Consider the following 21,501-nt stretch of genomic DNA (forward strand, 5'->3'; position numbering starts at 1 on the left):
GATCTCTGGCTTGTTCTGTCTTCTCCTTTGTCTAGCTTGATCTCCTCTTCAACCTGTCTCTGTAAAACTCTCCAGGTAAAACATCCTCTGAACTCCATGAACTGAGCTGCCACAAACTCAGCTGCACTATTACTGCCCCTCACCTCACCAACTGAACAGAACTACCTGAACAGAATTGACTGGAACTCAGAGATCTGCATGCCTGTCTCCTGGGATGAAAGGCTTGTGTATTCCAGCAAGAGCACACAGACCAAGAAGGTCTTTGGATGTGATCTCTTGCCAGAGCAGCCATGTTCTGAATTAAAATTCTTCTGCAATCAACCAGGTGTAGTGCCCTGCTGGAGCTCCGGCTCACAGCTGTGTCCTTGGCTTCAGCAAGCTTCAGGAGTGACACCTGTCCCCAAAGAGTATGGCTGTCACTGCTGCCTGCCTTGCCCACAACACTTAGGCTTGTTAATCTGATGGGATCAGGGAGGATGTCACCTCCAACCCGGCCTGGACATGGTGCTGTGACCACCTTAGCTATAATTTGCCCTCCAGTACCCACCAGGGCCTTCTGGCTACCAGTGACCTCCCACATGCACATTGGAGCCAGTCTAGAAATTGCTGAGATCATAGAAAGTGTCACATCTGCTGTCACCTGGCCCACAGGACTTTGTCTTGCCGTGGAGGTGGTACCACAAAGTGTGGGACCCTGACAACAGCAGGCAGATGGAGAACCCTAGACTACAGCGGCAGGCATTCTGCCAGAGTGCCCAGCTGTCTTACACTGCCATGTCATTGCTAACTCATGTAGGACAGAGACCTGGAAGTAGGAGCTGATGCTGAGGCCATGGTGGGGCACTGTTTACTGGCTTGTTCAGCCTGGATGAACTCGGGACCATCAGCCTAAGGAGGACACCACCCAAAATGGGATGGGCCCTCCCCAGTCAGTCACTAATTAAGAAAATGCCCCACAGGCTTGCCTACAGCCCAGTCTTATGGAGGCATTCCCTCTCAGATGACTCCAGCTTGTATCAAATTGATGTAAGACTAGCAGAGAGAACTCAGGTTAAGAACACTGACTGCTCTTCCAGATGTCCAAAGTTCAGTTCCTCAGCAACCACATGGTAACTCAATTATCTATGGTGCCCTATTGTAGCTTGCAAGCAGAATTATATATATATATATATATATATATATATATATATATATATATATATATATATATAAAATCTATACATAAATCTTTAAAAAAAAACTTAGCCAGCACAATTGACCCCTTGTCATTTTGACATTTTCAAAAACATAGAACTGTTAAGCCATAACTTTTTTTCTTTTTCTTCTCCAGGATCACATTAATATCAACATTACAATATAAATATTCCAAATTCTTTAAGTCCCACTGTCTTTAAAAGTTCAGTCTCTTTAAAATAGCTGATCTCTTAAAATCCAGAGTCTTTTAAAAGTCAAAGTCTCTCAACTGTGGGCTCTTGTAAAATAAAAAATAGTTTCTTACTCAGGAAGGAAGGGCCAGGGCTCAATCAAATCAAAGCAAACCAAACCCTAGCTGTAAGTAACTCAGCATCTAGTCGTGTGGTGGTGGCACTTTCCTTTCATCCCAGCACTTGGGAGGCAGAGGTGGAACTCTGTGAGTTTGAGGCCAGCCTGGTCTACAGAGTGATTTCCAGGACAGTGAAGGTTACACAGAGAAACCTGTCTCAACACCTGCCCCCACCCCCAAATAGATTCAAACAACCAGAAGAACTTTCTATCCAGTGTCTTTGTTCAAGATCTTCTGGGCTCCTAAGGGGCTTGGACTTCTCTGGCTCTGCCATGTGGTCCTGCACAGAGACCTGCACAGATCTCCTAGGGACAGCTTCACCCCATACTGTCCTTGGTGGTCATCCCATGATAGTGGCATCTCCAAAATATAGGGTTTTCTACTGCAAATGGGCTGCACTTTTCTCAGAAGGCTTTCCTGGGTTCTCTTCAGGGACTCCAGGCCTGGTACACAGCGCCAAGCTTCAGCCACTCCCCATGCTCCTTTCATGCCTTAAAAACTAGTGCCGCCTGGAAGTCTTCACACAGGTTAGCTGCCAGAGCAAGCGTACCACACTGGCCACTTTTGGAAGACAGCTTCTGTGTGCCCATCCTGGGGAAACACCCCAGATTTCAACTCAGTGAAGCCATTCTCCTCTTAATCACAGCTGGGTCCATTGGCCCAGCATAGTGATAGCTTTACTTACTAGTTTTGGTCTCTTGTTAATCACAGCCAATTCTTAAGCTCCAGCTGATCAGACACCGTAGCTGTTCACATAAAAGACTTGGTAGAGCTTTTCTTCTGAAATTTTACAAGCCAAACGTCCCATCATCTGCGTTGCTCAGTATTCTTATATTGGAGGGTATCTCACTGGATAGCCTTGCCTCTCATGCATTACCAGCTTTCTGTCAGTCACTGCCTCACAGAACTCTACACAGGTCTGCTTAGAGGAGCTAAGAGAAGCCATCCTCCAAAGATACATTTCACTCTCTGGCTGACAACCTAGATGCAGTTCACACTCAGCATCTTCTGAGTGTGGTGGAGGACTTTGAGGGTCCCCCTGCCCTGGCCCCTGCTACCTCGACAGGACATATTGAGAACCAGGGCTGAGTGTGCTGCTCTGTCTGCATAGTTCCAGCGGGAGGTATGGTGGCCTGTGCTTGGTGCCTTGCTGCTTGGCTGGGTCGCCGTGTGCGGGAGGACAGCTGGGTTGCGTCTCCCCTGTTTGTGGGTAGAGGAAGCCTGTGACCCACCGAGACCCAGTGCTTGCAGTGCTGCCATGATCACCTGGAAAGGCCTCTCAGACGTGTTGCCAGGAGTCTTGTGACCCTTCAGGTGGCAAGGGTGTGTTACATCTTGTTCTGGTTTGGTTTGAGACAGTCTCGTTCTCGGGTGTGTGTGTGTGTGTGTGTGTGTGTGTGTGTGTGTGTGTGTGTGTGTGTGTGTGTGTGTGTGAGTGATGGACCCCTGTGGTGAGTCCTGTGGTGGGTGTGACAGGAGTAGGTGGTTTAGACCACAGGACACCTTTGCAGAAACTTAACTCCTCTGGTCTCTCAAGGCTTTTGAATCTTTGCTTTGTGAAAAGATTGAGTGTGAGGTACCTGCTGTCCTCATGGCCTGTCTGCACTGAGAGGTGACAGCCAGAGCCAGTCAGGCTATTGGGTCCTTCCACCAGACCACCTGCTGGGCTAGTGGCTGGCACCATCAGGGTAGCTCACCGTTGGTCACCTGTTTCCCGTAGACTGGCTCACTCAATGGGCCTCCAGCTGTCAGGCACATGGGCCAAGGCAGTGGTAAACAGCTGTGCTCCTCTGTTGTGGAACACTGAGTAATGCCCCTCCTGGTCTGCCTTTGTTCATCTGTTTTCACTTTGCAAGGTCACTGTAACTTTGTGACAGGTGTGGGTCATGATGGCATTCTGCCCATAGGCTGTTGGCTTTTGGGGCAAGGTCTTGCTCTGCAACCCAGGCTAACCTGGGCCTCATCCTGCTTCAGCCTCCTGACTGCTGGTGCACCACATTCACAGCCTTCTCTGTCGTTTTCAAGCCTGTGCATACCTGACCACAGCCCTTCAGGGGCTGCAGTCTAATGACAGTAGCACCGATAGGCTGGCTGCTCAGGTGGCTGCTAGGCGGGGCCTCTTGTCCAAGTGAATGGCTTGTTGACATGGAGAGCCCAACCTTGGTGGCCAGGAGTCCAAGTCTGTGATGGCAGCCAGGTTATATGGGGACAACCACTTGAGGTCAGCCATCCCAGGCATCTGAGGAAAGCTGTCTCTGTCCCTGATGTCCCTGTCCTTCGAGGCAGCTTTAGAGGACTTGCTCTACAGAGCAGGGGCCTGCTCAGCCACAGTGCCACAATGCTACCACCCCAGACTCCATGCACATCATGGAGGATGAGTCCTTTCCTGCCCTGGTTCTGGCACTCAGCAGTCCTGCTGCACGGTGGTCCTGTGCACTCTCTGCTTGTGCACTGTCCTCTAGAGACCAGGCCTTGGCCCTGCTACTTCTCCCCACCACCTTCTGTGCCTCAGGCCTGGTGCCACAGTGTCAGTGGTATTTTTGGCCAGCAGGGCCACCTGACCTGTCTGTCTCCTTTGCTGTGAATGGCTCTTGTGTCTCTCAAAGGCTTCCTGTAACCTATCTTGCCATTTATGGTAAGATATGGCTCCAGTGGCAGATCAAACATGTATAATAATTCTGAAGAAAATAGAGGGATAGTGAAAGGCACTTTCCATCTATTCAAGAGTCTGTATAGAGGGTGTTGCTCTGTAGTCCCTTGATGCACAGAGACCTCTGAGTAGGCAAGCAGTGGACACAGCCACAGAGGCAGCTCCCATGGAAGTGCCTGAGGGATTTTATGTTTGAATTTTCAGTCAGTGTCTCACACAGCCAGGGTTGGCCTTAAACTTTCTATATAGCCATAGATGGCTCCAGGCTCTACCTCATCCTCTTAAGTGTGGGGATTCATTCATGTTGCCTGTGTAAATTCTCCTGGTGTCCCTAGTATGGCATCCCAAGGTATAGAGTGGAGCTGGGGTGGGCTCAGTGACAAGTGTGCACCTGGGGTGCCTAGCTAGCATCACACAAGACACACTGTCCAACATGTGCACACATGGTTCTCACCTGGGGGCGGGGGCGGGGCTGCCATCTCTTCTGCCTGCTCATCCTCATGGGTGTGGATGTCCCACCATGGGCTGCATACATCTGCTCTCAGTTGTCTGCTCAGCACCTGCCATTCCAAAAGTCTCTCACCCTGTCTAACCAGCAAACACCCGTCTTTGTACCTAAGGGCTTGACCAGAATCTGTGCTTCTAATTCAACCACCGGGTGGAAAGTTGGCTTAAGATGTGGCCTGACCCCCTCTGCAGGAAGCCTCACAATGGTCCTCATGCATATGTCTGTTATATGTGGTCTCCGTGTGAAACAATGTAACAGGGTGGATGTGGGTGTTTTGTGCCATGGCTGAGGAGCTGACCTGGTTGTGAGGAGCTGACCCTGTGGAATGTGTCTACTGGAATGTGACTAACGGGCTCTGAAGACAAGGAGGCCTCTGCCTTCACCCTGGAGGCCAAATGTGTGCCATTTTGTAGGGCCACAGGCTGCCTCATCCTGTTCATCTGTCCCCTGGCTGGCTGCTCCTGCCCTGCCAGCTGGTGGCTCTGGCTCTGGCCCAATGTGCAGCATGTGCAGCCCTTCCCCTGCCTTGGGAGACATTGGCATTCAGTGCAGAGTTCCATGTCTGAGGGAAAATGGAGGGTGCAGGAGCCTCCTGACAGCAGCACCTCTGAGGAAGTGGTCTGGCCCCAGGATTGTGGGCAGGCTGTTCTGGGCTGAAGCCTTCATGCTGGTCTCCTTTAGAGACTGCTACATAGACCCCTAGTCAAACAGAAAGGCTAGCCTAGACAGGTGCGTCACACCAACAGCACACTGCATCTGGTAGAGTGCTCTTTGCTGGAGACTAGCCTCATGTGACCTGCTTCCTCCTTTCCCTGGGAGTCACGTCTTATGACAACATCCAAGGCTCTTGGCCTGTGTGTGTCTGCTTCTGTGACTTTGGCTCTGGTAGTTGGAGGAACTCCTACTGACCCTTTAAAACCCTGTGGGTGTGCTCTGGCCCTGTGTGGCTAGAAGGTATAGATCGTGTTTCTCTACTGAAGCTTTCCCTTTTTGTTCTCTTGTAGGATTCTGTGTCACTGAGACCATCCATCCGATTTGAAGGAAGCCAAGGAGTGAGTGTTCCCTGTCCTGACACACAAGCTATGGAAGAGGGAGGGCACAGGCGGCTTCCTGCCTGTTCGTCTCTGGGTTGCCTCAAGCCAGACTCCTATACCCAGTGAAGGTCATGTGTGAGAGGAGGGTGTTGGGGTGCCCTTTCAAGGGTGGATGCTATTACAGACCCTGGGGGTGGTGGGCATGTGTGGGATTTCAGATAGATAGGAGTGCGTTGTGTAAACCACACCCACCCACCTCACTACCTGTGCTTCTCTGGGGAGAGACCGGGAACAGCTCTGCCCCTTAGCTGCAGCCTCGGGCCTCTGCTTTAGTCGCTAATCTGTTGCTGTGAAGAGACACCGTGACCACAGCAGCTCTCCTATACTGCATTTTACTGGGGCTGGCCTGCAGTTTCAGAGGACTGCTGTGTTGTCACCATAGTAGAGAGCATGATGGCAGGAAGGCAGACATACTGCTGGAGCAGTAGCTGGAGTTCTCCATCCAGATCTGCAGGCAGAGAGGCTCCTGAGACCTCAAAGCCCACCTCCAGTGACACACTTGCTCCTAACCTTTTCAAACAGTGCCACTCCCTAGTGACTAAGCATTTAAATATATGAACCTGGATGGCCATTCTGGTTCAGACCACCTCGTTTTACTTTTTTAAAACTAGCCTTTTTAAACTACTCCTTTTTTCAAACTAGCCTCTCCTTACTTTTTTCTCCTAATTATTTTCATGTCCGTCTGTGCACTAAGTGCCTGGTGCCCACTGAGATAGAAGAGAACTGTGTGTGTCCGGAACTGAGTTAAAGGTAGTTGAGAGCCACCACTTAGGTGCTGGGATTTGAATCCAGGACCACTGTAAAAGCAAACAGTGCTGTTAACACTGAGCCATCTCTCCAGCCCCTACCTTTTACTTTATATTTTCGTTTGTTTTATCCAGAATTGCTCTTGTACTGAAAAATCCTCCACCTCAGCCTCCTGAGTCGCTGAGTTGCTTGTCTATGCCCAGTTCTATCAAAATATCTTTTTATTTGAAGTTGTTACCTCATCACTGACCTGGTCAGTGCCCTCTAGCCCATGAGGTGAGGTGCTGTGTTGTGTTCCCTGCGTCTCTTAGGTCTCTGGAGCTATATGCATGTCTGAATGGGAAAAGGTCATCCTAGCCACTGGCGCCTCCTGGGCATTGGCCGTGGGGCTGCAGTCCCCAAGGCAGGCTGGGTGGGGCACTAGTGTTCCCATCTCTCTCCTGGGGATTCCTAGGCCCTACAGGTAAGTTCTTACATCTATCTGGTTGTGAGTGGTAGCCAGGCACATGGCATACCCCAGCTGCCCACATTGTCTACAGTTGCTGGACCATGAAGCCCTAGGGAACATAGCCATGAAGAATAGCTTCACCCCTTTATTAGTAAAGGTTCTCTAGAGAACCAGAACCAATGTATGCATAGAGAAAGGGGTTGTTTAGAGTGGTGGCTCTCAGGCTGTGGTCCAGCCACTCCACTGATGGCTGTCTGCCAGCTGAAGAGCCAACAAACCCGTAGCTGTTCAGTCCATGAGACCAGATGTTTCAGCTGCTCCTTAGCATGAGCCACAGTCTTGAAGAAGTAGGCTGATGCCAGTGACAGAGTGGATATGCTAGATAGAGTAAAGCAAGCAAGGGCAAGCAGGCAGAGCATCCTTCTCTCATGTCCTTTACCTAGGCTGCAGGCAGGGTCAGAGGTGGATTTTCCACATCAGAGATTCAAACTAGAAGTGGATCTTTCCACTTCAAATGATTCAGTCAAGTGGCTTGGATTGTCATTGGGCATGCGTATTGTACTGTCTCCTAGTGCAGTGATTCTCACCTTCCTAACGCTGTAGCCCTTTAATGCAGTTCCTCATGGTGTGGTGACCCCAGCCATAACATGATTTCCGATGCTACTTCATAACTGTTATAAACTGTAATGTAAATATCTGTTTTCTGATGGTCCTACGTGACCCCTTGTGAAAGACTTGTTTGACCTCCAAAGAGGTCAGGACCCACAAGTTGAGCAGACAAGGACAGTGTAAAAAAAAATGTGGAAAACTCCAAAAATGTTCAGGACCAGTGTTAGCTCAGTGAAGAGGCTGAGCAGGCTGCCCAAAGGGCCAGTGTGGGAAGAGGAAAGAAGCCAAAGTCCCTGTGTGCTCTCGGAGACATGCTAAAATGAAGATTAGGCCAGTGCAAACAGAGGACAGCCCTACAGTGCTCTTAGGCTCCTGGGTGTGTCTTGAAGACAAGGGCCGCACAACCACAAAAGCACTCCTTGTTTGCTTTTGTTTGTTAGTTGGCTTTATTGATCAGGGTTTCTCTGTGTAGTCCTGTCTCCTGGAACTCACTCTGTAGAGACCAGGCTGGCCTCCAACTCAGAGATCCTCCTGCCTCTGCCTGCTGGGATTAAAGGCATGAGTCACCACACCCTGCCAGGCATTGTGTTAATTTGAGACAGAACTCATGTGGTGGCTAGCCTTGTTAGCACTGTTTGGTTTTTTAAGATTTATTTTCGGGGCAGGAGAGATGGTCCAGCAGCTTAGAGCACTAGCTGTTCTTGCAGAGGACTCAATGTAGGTTCCTGGCACCTATGGAGTGAGTAGCCTAGATTCATCCATAATTCCAGTTCCAGGGCTTCAGTGCCATCTTCTGAACTCAGCCACCAAGCACACCTGTGATACACAAACACACATGCAGGCAAAGCACTGGTACAGATAAAATAAATCATCTAAAATTTTCTTTTTATAAATAGTTGGGCTGGAGAGATGGCTCAGTGGTTAAGAGCACTGACTGCTCTTCCAGAGGTCCTGAGTTCAATTCCCAGCAACCATATGGTGGCTCACAGCCATCTGTAATGGGATCTGACGCCCTCTTCTGGTGTGTCTGAAAACAACTCAGTGTATTCGTATACATAAAATAACTAAATAAACAAATAAATCTTTAAAAGTAGTTATTTTTGTGTCCGGTCTCTGGAACTGAAGTTACAAGTGGTTTTGAACCTCCCTGTGGTTGCTGGAAATAGAACCTAGGTCCCTGCAAGAGCCACCAGTTAGTTCTCTTGACCACTGAACCATCTCTCCAACCCTAAAGTTTATGTGGTTTGTTGTTGTTGTCGTCATTGAGACAGGGTTTCTCTGTGTAGCCCTGGCTGTCCTGGAACTCACAAAGATCCTCTGGCCTTTGCCTCTGCAGTGCTGGGATTAAAGGTGTGTAACACCACCCCCTAGTTTTTTTGTTTTGTTTTTTTTAAACTGTGAGTTTATGTGTTGGGAAAGGTGGTTGTTCATGAGTGCAGAGTCCGGAAATGGGTGTTGAGACCTGTAGAGCTGGAGGTGCAGGTGTGTGTGAGCTGCCATATGAGTGCTCAGCACTGGGTATTCTCTAAGAGAAGTGAGCACTCTCACCTCATCTGTTGTAAACTGAGACATATTGCTTAAAACACTTCCCGACTGTTACCTGCCCCACTGCAGTTTTATGAAAGACCCCTTGCCTTCCCACAGATCATCTTGAGCCAAGATTACAGTGAAAGCTAAAAGGGCTCTGTGTGAGGCCGGTGCCCCTGATAGCCTTGCCTCAGAGCAGCAGGGTGCCCCTAGGCCTGGATTCTCAGGCCACCCACTGAGATGTCACTGGGTCTGGCAGTGTAGTCCATAGGGCAGCTGAGACCCTACCTACAAGTGGCTACTCCTTTGCCTGCCATCCTAGACATGAGCAGGCCCTGAGCTACACCATCAGGTATGTTGTCACTACCATGGCAAATCCTGCTCCCTTTGAACCCTGGCCCCGAGTAGCTCTCCCACCTGTCACCTCTACCGTGGCCGAGATAATATGGCTTCAGCACCCTGTATCTGCTTGTCCCTAGAGGTACAAAGCTCCCTTTGTAAGCCTCGGTCAGAACCCAACACTGGCACATAGTGCCCTGTCTGCACCTGTGTGAGATCCTTCGCAGAGCCCAGACTGCCCACCTGCATCAAGGCGGGCAAGGAGCTGGCTGTGACAGCAGCGAGATGTATCTCAGGGCTTGTGCCAAGGGAATGTCAACTCCAACCCAAGCCTGAAATACACACCAGAGTTGGATGGCATGGAGGATCCACATACTGGGCACACTCAGAAACCTCCGCAGTTCCTGCACCCAAAGCCAGGTGGCTGCTTTTCAATGCCATTCAGCCAAGTGCTGAAGCCATACCTGGAAGGACAGTCAGGACCTAAGCAGATGGAATGCATCTGGGGGGCATTGCCTCAATGGCTCCTTGCAGGCTGCAGTGTGTGTGTGTGTGTGTGTGTGTGTGTGTGTGTGTTGTTCGTGTTGTGCATGCACATATGAGGTTTGAGAGGCAGGCCAGGGTCTGACTTATTAGGTGCTGCGTGCAGACCCTCGTCCCTTTCAAGAGCTGATAAAATCAACCATGGGCTGGAGTTGGGGTCAGTGGGTAGAACACTTGTCAATCAACATTCCTGAGGCTCTGAGCTCCATCCCCAGTGCTAAGCAAACAACGTGTGGTACACATCTGTCATCCTAGCCCTGAAGAAGTGGATGAAGACAGACAGGAGTTTGTTAGCCTAGGCCACATAGTTGAGTTTGAGGTCAGGCTAGTGTAGGGACCCTATCTTAAAAAACAAACACATTTAAGGTGGTAGTGGAGCAAGCCTTTGATTCTAGCACCCAGGAGGCAGAGGCAGGTGGATCTCTGTTAGCTCAAGGCCAACCTGGTCTACAGTGAGTTCTAGGACAGCCAAGACTACATAGAGAACCCCATCTCAACAAAACCACATGCACACAGCCATACACCACATGTATTTACATTAAGGTAGACACAGGTGATGGGGGCCTTTCAAATTTGGTATTGAAGCTGTGCAGGTCTAGGGTAGGCTGCACGGTGTCTCCAGGCATGCTGGAAGGTGTGCAGTCTGTCTCACTGGGCGCTGATGCAGTTGTATGAACGTTACCTTCATGAGTGCCCCAGCTCAGTGCAGCTGCACTGGCCAGGTAGGAAGCCTGAGTGGCAGACAGCCTTGAGTAATGGTTTCTCCAGAGCCCAGCAGCAGGGCTGGGCTCTTTCATTGCTTAAGTGATCATTCTGTCCTTTGATTCCAGAAGGTGCCCATGCATCCCTGCTATACAGGTGCATGTTGTAAGCAGTGCATGGCATTTGTGACGGGTGCATGTGGCTTGTGCTGCAGCTTCCCAATGCCAAGGATCACAGTGACACCCCTTCTCCCTACAGCACATCTCTATACCCCAGCCTGACTGTCCCGAAGAGGTGCGGGCCTTCTCCTTCTACCTCTCCAATATTGGCCGTGACAGCCCTCAGGGCAGCTTTGATTGCATCCAACAATATGTATCCAGGTAAGGCTACCTGCCCTCAGGTACCTACCTGCCTCCAGGGACCCTAAAACTACCTCTCTGCTGCCTCTCCTGCAGTGTCCTAGGTTGGCATGGCTTGGCTCGAGTGGCACCCTAATGGTGAAACTTCCTCTTGCTTTGCAGCCATGGGGATGTACACCTGGACTGCCTGGGCAGCATCCAGGACAAGGTCACAGTGTGTGCCACTGACGACTCCTACCAAAAGGCACGACAGAGCATGGCACAGGCAGAAGAGGAGACTCGGAGCCGAAGTGCCATTGTCATTAAGGCTGGAGGCCGGTACATGGGTGAGTGGCCAGCAGCAAGCTGGGGCAGAAGCAAGTGTGTGTGTGTGTGTGTGTGTGTGTGTGTGTGTGTGTGTGTTTGTGTGTGTGTGTGTGTGTGTGTGTGTGTGTGTTTGTGTGTGTGTGTGTGTGTGTGTGTGTGTGTGTGTGTGTGTGTGTGTGTTTGGTTGGTTTGGTTTGGTTTTTTTTTTTTTTTAGACTGTTTCTCTGTGTAGCCCTGGATGTCCTAGAACTCACTCTGTAGACCAGGCTGCGCTGGAACTCACAGAGATGGGCTTGCCTCTTCATTTAATGTTTTCAAGGGTGGCCACTGTGCACTGAATGATTATGCTGGGGGGACTATTTCTCAGGAGTTCGGCAGTTCTCAGCTTTCTGCAGTTCTTTGTGTAGGGTTAAGACCTTCTGGTCTTTCCCTGTCCACTTTAGCATATGTACTGAGTTTGAGGCCAGCCTGGTCCACTGAGACCAAGTGGCCGCTCACAACTGTAACTCTGGTTCCAAGAGGTCCAATGCCCTCTTCTGGCCTCCTTGGCCACTGCACACGTATGCACAGACATAACAAATGTGCGAAATACTTGTACATATAAAATAAAGAGTAGAAATTTCTCTTTGCTTTCACCCTGCACCAGACACTTGTGTGGGACAGTAGTTAGACGATGGCAAGACCTTATCACAGGCACTTTTGTGGCATTGGTATTAGGGCCTTGTGCTGTCCCTGGTGACAGAGGCCTTGTCCTCACGGTCAAATGGGGTGTGCTCACATGTGAAGGAATCTGTGGTTAGCAACCTCATTTTGTCACACCTTGTTGGGTACCATGGTGATTTCTTTCTTTCTTTCTTTCTTTCTTTCTTTCTTTCTTTCTTTCTTTCTTTTTTTTCCTTTTTAATATTTAGTTATTTTATGTATGTAAGTACACTGCAGCTGTCTTCAGACACACCAGAAGAGGGCATCAGATCCCATTACAGATAGTTGTGAGCCACCATGTTGTTGCTGGGAATTGACCTCAGGACCTCTGGAAGAGCAGTCAGTGCTCTAACCAGTGAGCCATCTCTCCAGCCCCCCCCCCCCCCAATGGTGACTTCTAAGATAGTTGAATAATTAATAGGCACACCTGTTATCTCAGCACCCAGGGGGCTGAAGCAGGAGGATGCTGAATCAAGATAGCCTGGGCTACCAACAGAACCTTCATAGCCTTGGATGTACTTAGCCCAACCAACCCAGCGTGTCTTATTGGGCCCAGCTCACCCCTCTGACCTGAGGCCAGGCACATGATTCTGAACCAGATGTGAAAGGAAGTATTAGTACTGGAGGAAATGGCATCCTGATGACCATAGCTGCCACAAAGCATTGGATGAGACCGTGGCTCAGCCAGACACCCGGTCTCTACTGCAGCTACTGGGGCAGCCCAGGACTGCGACTCCTGCTACCTCTAAAGTTGTAGAATCCTGCCCAAGGGCACCTATGCCTCAAGGGAGCGCTCTGATTTTGCATGCTGGGGTCCACATATCCTGTGGTGGTTTGGTGTTCCATGTTCTCCAGGCTCTGCCTGGGACTGTTTCAGCCCTCAGCGCCATCTCTGCCTTTGGGTTGTGGCAAGATGCTCACACATTCACACAGTTTCTCCGTCTCTCACCCCCCCCCCCCCTCCTGTTGCCTAGTGCTTGCATTGCTGTGCTGTAGACCACTGATGATGTTTCTATGGCACGGTATGTGGTTGCTTCCTGTATCTTGAGCCAGGCTCTCATTTTAGGGAAAAAGGTTCAGTTTCGGAAGCCAGCACCAGGGGCAGCTGATGCAGTGCCCTCCCGGAAGCGTGCCACCCCCATTAACCTGGCAAGTGCCATCAAAAAGAACAGTGGGAGTGGAGCCAGCAGTGTGATACAGAGACCCTTCCGAGATCGGGTGCTACACCTCCTGGCCCTGAGGCCCTATAGGAAGGCTGAGCTGCTGCTGCGGTTGCAGAAGGATGGGCTGACACAGGCCGACAAGGACACCCTGGACAGCCTGTTGCAGCAGGTGGGTACATACCAGCCTGACCTCATGTGCTGTGTGAGCATTGCAGAAGTACTTCTCCAGGCTTCCCAGCTTCATGGTGGTCTCAGGCTTATCCACTTGAGGTCTTCAGTACCACTCCCTTCCCCCGCCCCAGCTGGGTCCATGGCAGGTGATGCCTGCAGACCTATATGGTGCACAAACTTGGCCAGTGGCCATTACCTGGAGACTTGCTAAGAGCCTGTGTCTGTGGCTGGCTGTTAACCCTGCATGGTACATCTGGGCCATGTCTTTCTGCTCTCTCCACCCTGGAGACATCTTGGGGCTCTGAAAGGTAAGCACTCATGCTGACTTCTTGCCCTGGCTAAGGTGTAGTGAGCTTGCTCAGTGCAAAAGGAACTTGCTGTCAGTGACCTGAGTTCTGCAACAGCATTCTCAACCCTAATGACTGACAAATTCAAGGGCTGGAGAGATGGATCAGTGGTTAGGAGCACTGGCTACTCTTACAGACATGCGTGGTGGTGGTGGTCCACACCTCCAATCTCAGCCATTGGGAAGCAGAGGCAGCCAGATCTCTGAGTTTGAGGCCAGCCTGGTCTACGGATTAAGTTTCAGAACAACCATGGCTACATTGAGAAACCCTTTCTCAAAAGTCAATAAAATGTCAGTATTAGCCAGGCTTTGGGGACAGCATAGAGGTGGATTGGGGCGGCTTGGTCCCTGTGGTCTGGTGTCAACATAATATCAAGTCTCAGAGAAACTCTGGAATCAAGAGAGACCATGGTCAGCCTCTGCCTCAGGCCATGGAGTTCATGCATGCAGTGTGAGAAACCAAAGGCGTCTGAGGCTTTGCAGCTCCTAGATCCTCTGATGAGTCATACCAGGTCTGACCTTGACCAGTCCTATCTACCCGGTCAAGGTCAGACCTATCAACTCAACTCCTCTTGAGTGAAGGATGCATCTTGGTGGGGGGGGGGGAGACAGCAGGACTGCACAGGTTTTGAGAACCAGCCTATTTGGAGCGGGGATCACCAACCTAGTCAGGTCTTTTGTAATCTCTACAGATCGTCAGAGTCGTGAGCATCTGCAGGGAGGAGCCATAGCCCTTCATGACTCTGCCTTTATTGAAGGCAGGGTGCCCAGAGTATGAGACGCACCAGAGGAGCTGGAAGCCTGCCCTAGGGCGAAATGCCTTAGATAGTGTCGGTCAGTGGGACCACATGCTATCATGAAGGAGCCTACATATGGGAACAAGTGTTCCTGCTTGGAGTACACCATTTAAATCTTAGTGCTATCATGAAGTGGACTATTAGTCAGTAAAAGGCTCGGCCAGTTTGGTATGATGGCATACCTGTGGTCCCAGTATCCTCAGACAACTGAGTCCAAGGCCAGCCTGGGCTATAAGGCAAGGCTATGTCTTCAGAGGCCACTAAATATAACTTACTCCTCTCAGTTCTTACAGGGAGGGTGGCCTGGCACAGTGGAATGGCCAGTGTGTGCGTGTGCTGCACTCTGGCACCTAGCAAGACTAGCGCAGACATAGCTTTGGTCCTATCAAGGCCTCTCATCAGATTCTTTGAGCCCGAGAGACAGCCTGAGATGACGTGGTTCTGTGGAGGGGAGGGAGTACTGGCTGGTGCCCACCATCTGAAAGGGTGGAGGCGGTGCGGTTCTGTGAGCATATGGATGACATGCTGTGCCTCATCAAGACTGTCTGGGCCTTCAGCAGCTCAAGTGCAGGGGACCTGAGGTGGTGTGGCCTGAGTCCCGTGCTCTCTGAGCACTCACACCCCCACTGCCTCCACAGGCAGCGACAGTCAGTGAGAACTGGGTATGTTGCAGGTAGCCAGTGTGAACCCCAAGGATGGCACGTGCACACTGCAGGACTCCATGTACAAAAACGTGCAGAAGGACTGGCCCGGCTACTCTGAGGGTGACCAGCAGCTGCTGAAGCGTGTGCTCATGCGGTAAGGCATGCACTTGGGGGGCAGCAGGCTGGCATAGATGGCTCAAGATTATGGCTGTCCCCAACTAACTATACAGCCTCCTCTGGGCCAGGCTGTCCCATGCATGTTTTCATGGCTTCCCATGAGCCTCTGGGGCCCACAGAGTGTGTGGGGTAAATTCCAAGGCAGTAGCACAGTAACTACCCGCTTCCCCTGGGTGCTGGTGCTGGGAGCAGAGTGATTTCTCCTTGAGTTCTGGGACACCACTGCACTCTGGCTCCTCTCCAACCTGTGCCTTGGCTGGTGCCTGGGGTTCCAAGTACTTGGAGAGGCTGAGAGGGCACATCTTGACAGAAGCACCAGGCCTGCCACCTGGCACATACTTCCAGGCATTACAGCCAGCTTACTTGCTTTTCTTTTTCTGTTTTTGTTTTAGTTTTTTTTTTTTTTTTTTCCTGATAGGGTTTCTCTGGGTAGTTCTGGCTGTCCTAGAACTCATTTTGTAAGCCAGGCTGGCCTCTAGCTCAGAGATCCGCCTGCCTCTGCCTTCTGAGTGCTGGGAGTAAAGGACTGTGTCGCCATGACTGGCTTTTTTTTTTTTTTTTTTTTAAGATTTAGTTATTTTATGTATGTGAGTACTCTTGCTGTCTTCAGACACACCGGAAGAAGGCATCGGATCCCATCACAGATACTTGTGATCCACCATGTGGTTCCTGGGAATTGAACTCAGCACTGAGCCATCTTTCCAGCCCAGCCCCCTGGCTTGTTTTTTTTTTAAGAGTCAGTGTCTTACAGAGAGAGTACAAGCCTTAACTCCTGCTCATCTTCTGTCTCCATCCTCCAGTAGTGCTGGGCTGACAAATGTGTGCCCCATTGTCAGTGTCACCTACACCCAAGTGCTGGAGGTGTCCACATAAAGCCCATCACTGCTCCATAAGCAAGGGTGTGCAGAGCGAGAGTGCCTGGGCTGGGTGCCACCAGTGACGCCACGCCCCTGTCACGAGTGAGATCAGGGTGGGGGTTGTGCTGGTGGGGTTCTGATGTGCTGCAGGCAGGGTATATGTTCATATCTGCCCAGCAATTCTCCATGTCATTGTCAAACCCGGGCACTAACTGCCTGAACCTCAGAATGCCAAAGTGGGAGTCCTCCCTGGGCACCCAGATGGGCTCTGCTCGGCAGCTGCCCTGTGCACAGGCAGCCCAGCTTTGGTTCTGAGAACCTGGCCCTCTCTGCGCAGACATAGTCCCAGGGGCACAGTGGCAGTACCACCACAGTGCCCCTACCACTCCTGCAGGAAGCTGTGTCAGCCACAGAGTGCCACCACAGACTCCAGCCCACCCAGAGAGCACGGGCGCTCCGCTTCACCCTCTCAGGTACCAGCCTGGGGCCCTCACTGGTGGTCCATAGCCCTTTACAGCCAGTGTTCACTGCCTGATCCACACTCCTTTGGGGGACTTGTCTTTAGGGGCGGGTGTGTTTCTCGGGGTGGCCATGTGCCTCAAGCACCTTCACTGCCCAATCAGGGCAGTCTTTTTTTCTCTGTCTGGATGCTTCTCTTGTGTGTGGCCAACTGTGTACGGGCGCCCCCGTGTGGCCACATTAAACACTGCAGGTGGCTACTGGTTCCCAGTACTTCTGTGCTCAGCCTAGTCCCCATGGCTTTTCAGAAAAGGCCACAGCCTACAGACTTCATTGATCCCCTGGCCAGCAAGAAGCCCCGGATCTCACATTTTGCACAGCGAGCACAACCCACCCTCAATGGCAAACTGGGTGCTCCCAATGGCCACGAGACTCTACTGCCTGCTCCAGGACCCGCCCCATCAGACAACCTCAACTCTAGCCATCTGCCCCCAAGGCTGGAGCCCCCACGGAACCACGACCCCCTGGCTGATGTCAGTAATGACCTAGGCCACAGTACCCAGGACTACAAGCACCAGGAGGCCACCTCAGCTCCAGCACCCCGCCTTGGTCTTCCCCTGCTGACGGACTTTCCTCAGGCTGAGCAACCCACTGGCTCCTCACACATCCACAGCCGACCCAAGAAGAAGTCCAAGAAACACAAAGACAAGGAGCGGCCCCCTGAAGAAAGGCCCCCCGCCCCACAGCCTGATACATCCACTGTCCCTGCACTGCCCCCAGATGTCCCAGGTCAGTGCCACTTGATCGTCTCCTCTGGTGTGTGGGATGGGAGGCCACCGTTGGGGTCAGGAGTTGGGGCCATTGTGGCAGGTCACCAGCCTACCCAGTGCTCGGGGCTAGGAGCTGGAGCACTGGGACAGCAGTAACATGGGAAGCAAGGCTTTCTGGGAGTCCTGAGATGCCCTGAGCCAGAGGCAGAGAGAGTGAAGAGAAAAACTCTATGCAGGGATATGTCCAGGCCAAGGCACAGATAGGTACACTGAGCCCAGGGAGCAAAGGTTGTTGGGATCGGTGGACACTGTGAGAAGGGAGTCAGAGGCATCTCTGTGGCTCCTCTGTCCACAGTACAGTGACAGCATGGGTCTGGTCTCCCAACCTGTGCTGGGTGGTCTTCAGTCCTAAGCTCTTGACACCTATCTTAGTCAGGGTTTTACTGCTGTGAGCAGACACCATGACCAAGGCAAGTCTTATAAAGAACAACAGTTAATTGGAACTAGCTTACAGGTTCATTATCAAGTGAACAACATGATAATCAAGGTGGAAACATGGAGACATCCAGGCAGGCATGGTGCAGGCAGAGCTAAGAGTTCTACATCTTCATCTGAAGTCTGCTAGCAGAAAACTGACTTCCAGGTAGGGGTCTTAAGCCCATGCCCACAGTGACACACTTATTCCAACAAGGTCACACCTCCAAATAGTCCCACTCCCTGGGCCAAGGATATACAAACCACCACATTCCACTCCCCGGCCCCCATAGGCTTGTTCAAATACAGGAGTTTATGGGGACCACACCTAAACATAGCATAATGCAAAATACAGTTAATCTACCTTCCAAAGTCCCCATAGTCTATAGCAGTCTCAAAAATGTTAAAAGTTCAAAGTCTCTTCTGAGATTAATCCAATTATTTAACTGTAACCCCCAAAGCAAGACAGGAAACCAGCTGGGCAAACTCCAAACTCTGCATCTCCGTGTCTGATTTCAAGGAGGTCTTCATCTTTGTTGACAGCAACAAACTTCTTTCTCTTGGGCCGTTTGCACTTCCTGCTAGCAGCTCTTCAGCAGATAGCCCATGGCTCTGGCATCTAAAACATCTTTGGATCTCCAAGGCAACCTCAGTGTTAACAGCTTCTTGTTAATGTCTGGGATCTTCTGGGCTCCTCCAAAGGGCTGGTGTCACTTCTCCAGCTCTGTCCTCTGTAGTACTCTAAGCTCAGGTTGATCCACTCCACTGCTGCTGCTGTTCTTGGTGATCATCCCGTGGTACTGGCATCTCCAATACACTGGGGTCTTCCGCTGCAACTAGGCTTCACCAGAGCCTCTCATGGGCTCTCTTCATGGTGCTAAGCCTCAGATCCCTTAAATAACCCCCTCAGTCTTGGATTGTCAACTGCAACTGAGGCTGCACCATCACCAATGGCCTTCCCTGGGCTCTCAGTGCCAAACCTCAGCTGCTCTTCATGACAACTTCATGCCTTCAAAACCAGTACCACCTGGGTGATTCTGACACATCACCAAGTCCAGCTTCAGCAGGAGGTACAGCCTTGGTTGTCTCTGAAACACTGCTTCTTTGTGCTCTCAGAAGACACTTCCCAGAAGATTTATCCTCAGTGATGCTGGTCTCTTCTTAATCACCACTAATTTCTTAGCTCCAGCTGACCAGCACCAGTTGTCCCAGTTCCTTCCCATTCTTGACTCTAAAGCTAGAGCTACCCTGGCCAAAGCTGCCAAGGTCTGCTGCTTGCCGGAGCTGGACCATGGTCCCCTTGTTCTATTACATTATCACTAGCTTCCTGTTTTCCAACTCCTTCACTGGCTGTCTGGGATCTTGTTCTGTGGGTTGACCTTGAACTCAGAGATCTGCATGCCTGTCTCCTGGGATTAAGATTTAAGATTTTCTTCACCTAGAATTTGTTCTGTCCAGGGCTGGCCTTGAATTTTGAGATCTTCATGTTTTACCTCCTGGGGTTATAGGTGCCTGGATCTAAATTTAGCTGGGTAGAATCTTGCCCCAAGTCCCACTCCCTCAATTTCTTATCTCCTAGAACACAGGATTCAGCTCTATTTCACTTCCTGGTGTCCCTTTAGTACTTGAACCATATCTTTTATAACTTTACTTTCTCAGCTTGTTTTACTTGTTCAGAATGTTCTGCATGAAACTTAACCAAAGAACAAAGTCTCTGCTGGGCATTTCTGAGACTTTCTTTGTCAGTGCAATTAACATAAATCGCTTTCCCTCAGGAACTCTTCAGACTAGGGCAAAAAGCAGCCACTTTACTCACCAAAATACCAGAAAAACAGTCTCTATGCCACATACTGAATTTTTTTTTACTCTGACCTCTTGGACCAGGTCTTCACAGTTCAAATCACTCAGCAACAAAGTCTTCCATATCCCTACAAGGATGACCCATTAAGCCCCGTTTAAAGCCTTCCAAAGTTTTGGGGATTCTAAATCCCCAAACCCACATTTTTTTCCCAAACAAAAGCATGGTCAGGCCTATCACAGCGATACCCCAGTCCCTGGTACCAACTCTCTCTTAGTTTGGGTTTTACTGATGTGAACAGACACCATGACTAAGGCAAGTCTTACATATACAAACCCATGACTAGATGTGCCCCTGGCACCCATAGCCACTTAGAAGTCGACTAGTGGGAGAGGTGGCTGAGGTAGCTGTAAGACCTTCAGGGGCTCTGGGGCCACTGTAGGCTCTGCATACAGCTGCCACACCTGCCAGGTGCTGTCTGCAAAAGGCTCAGCTACCACACAGCTGCTAGGTGGGCTTTGTCTGACAGGGGACACTTTAGAGGATCTTAGGAACATACATAGGCACACAGGACACATATTTCCACAGCCCCACCCCAGCTAGTGACCTCTATGAGAGATCAGACACAGCACACACCTGAGTGTGGCAGGTCACACAGCACACACCTGAGTGTGGCAGGTCAGACACAGCACACACCTGAGTGTGGCAGGTCACACAGCACACACCTGACTATGACAGTGCCCAGGCATAGACACAGCACACCTGTGACAGATTACATACACACCTATCTGTGACAGATCCCAGACATATGGGTTCCAGGTGTCAGAACTGGTCAGTGGCTACCTGGCCCACATCTGCTTAGGCAGGATGTTTGGGCCACACAGGTCACTCTTCCCTCCTTCCATCTGGGCCCACCCTCCCCTACCCTGTCTCTGTACCCGTGGAATCATTCATAGCCAGATCAGCTCTATAGTGCAGGTTTCCCCACCGTTTGTTTGTTTGCGTTGCTGGTGACAGGCTCAGGGCCTCACACTCATGGAGCATCTGCCACTGGGCCAGGGTGTGTGGGGGCCTCAAAGCTGCTGACTGAGGGAGGCGGCAAGTCGCCCAGGTTCAGAGTCAGACCCTGTTTCAGAGAGCCAAATAAATGGGTTAAGTGACAGGGAAATAGTGCTATACCTGCAGGCAGCCACAGCCCAGGCCCTTCTTGTGCTCCAGCTGTTCCTAGTGCTGGGTTTGGTCAGGGAGGTGGTGTGGAAGACCCCCCTGCAGTGTGCACTGTGCAAAGGACTCTAGGGTCTGACTGGGGCCTCAAGTGAAGACCTGTGCCAGCAAAGCTTACAGTTCGTCTGTCATCAGAGGTCCTACCATCGGCCCTTTTGTCTGGGTAGGTTTGTGTCCAGCCCAGTGCTGATGCCCCACACAGCCAGACACTGGGAGAGTTCTGAGGGCCTGCCTGCAGGGCACTTGAAGATAGCATAGCTGGGCTATGTAGCTGTGGGCTGGACAGTGTGTCCCCACTGTAGCTGGTGCTGACTAGTAGGCGCCCAGCATGGCTTGCACCCATAAACACTGGCCCTGGACTAACAGTGCATTGCTCAGCAGGTCTGAATGGAGCCTGTGCCAGTGTCCCCTCGTCCTCTTCAGAGACCCCGGACTACTTACTGTGAGTGTCTTACCTAGGCTGTGCCCCATTCCAGGCCCATCTAGGCCCTCCCTAAGCCAGGTGCTGCCACCCACTATGGCCCCTGAGACCCTTCTTGTTCCT

The 21,501-nt window shown here is 51.0% G+C and overlaps 1 protein-coding gene across 1 annotated transcript in view; it reads left to right on the top strand.

Moving 5' to 3' along the window:
- Positions 1-21,501, top strand: part of ELL (elongation factor for RNA polymerase II) — a gene marked incomplete at its 5' end in the record, with an annotated part of 47,878 nt that overhangs the window by 24,419 nt on the left and 1,958 nt on the right. The window contains 8 exons of the mRNA XM_080928664.1: positions 5,706-5,753; positions 10,969-11,090; positions 11,232-11,395; positions 13,144-13,409; positions 15,228-15,352; positions 16,627-16,705; positions 17,000-17,480; positions 21,339-21,399. Coding sequence (XP_080784790.1) covers positions 5,706-5,753; positions 10,969-11,090; positions 11,232-11,395; positions 13,144-13,409; positions 15,228-15,352; positions 16,627-16,705; positions 17,000-17,480; positions 21,339-21,399 — 1,346 coding nt within the window. The remainder of the gene's footprint in view (positions 1-5,705; positions 5,754-10,968; positions 11,091-11,231; positions 11,396-13,143; positions 13,410-15,227; positions 15,353-16,626; positions 16,706-16,999; positions 17,481-21,338; positions 21,400-21,501) is intronic.

The sequence above is a fragment of the Micromys minutus genome (assembly GCF_963924665.1).
Source record: "Micromys minutus genome assembly, chromosome: 14".
Taxonomy (NCBI): domain Eukaryota; kingdom Metazoa; phylum Chordata; class Mammalia; order Rodentia; family Muridae; genus Micromys; species Micromys minutus.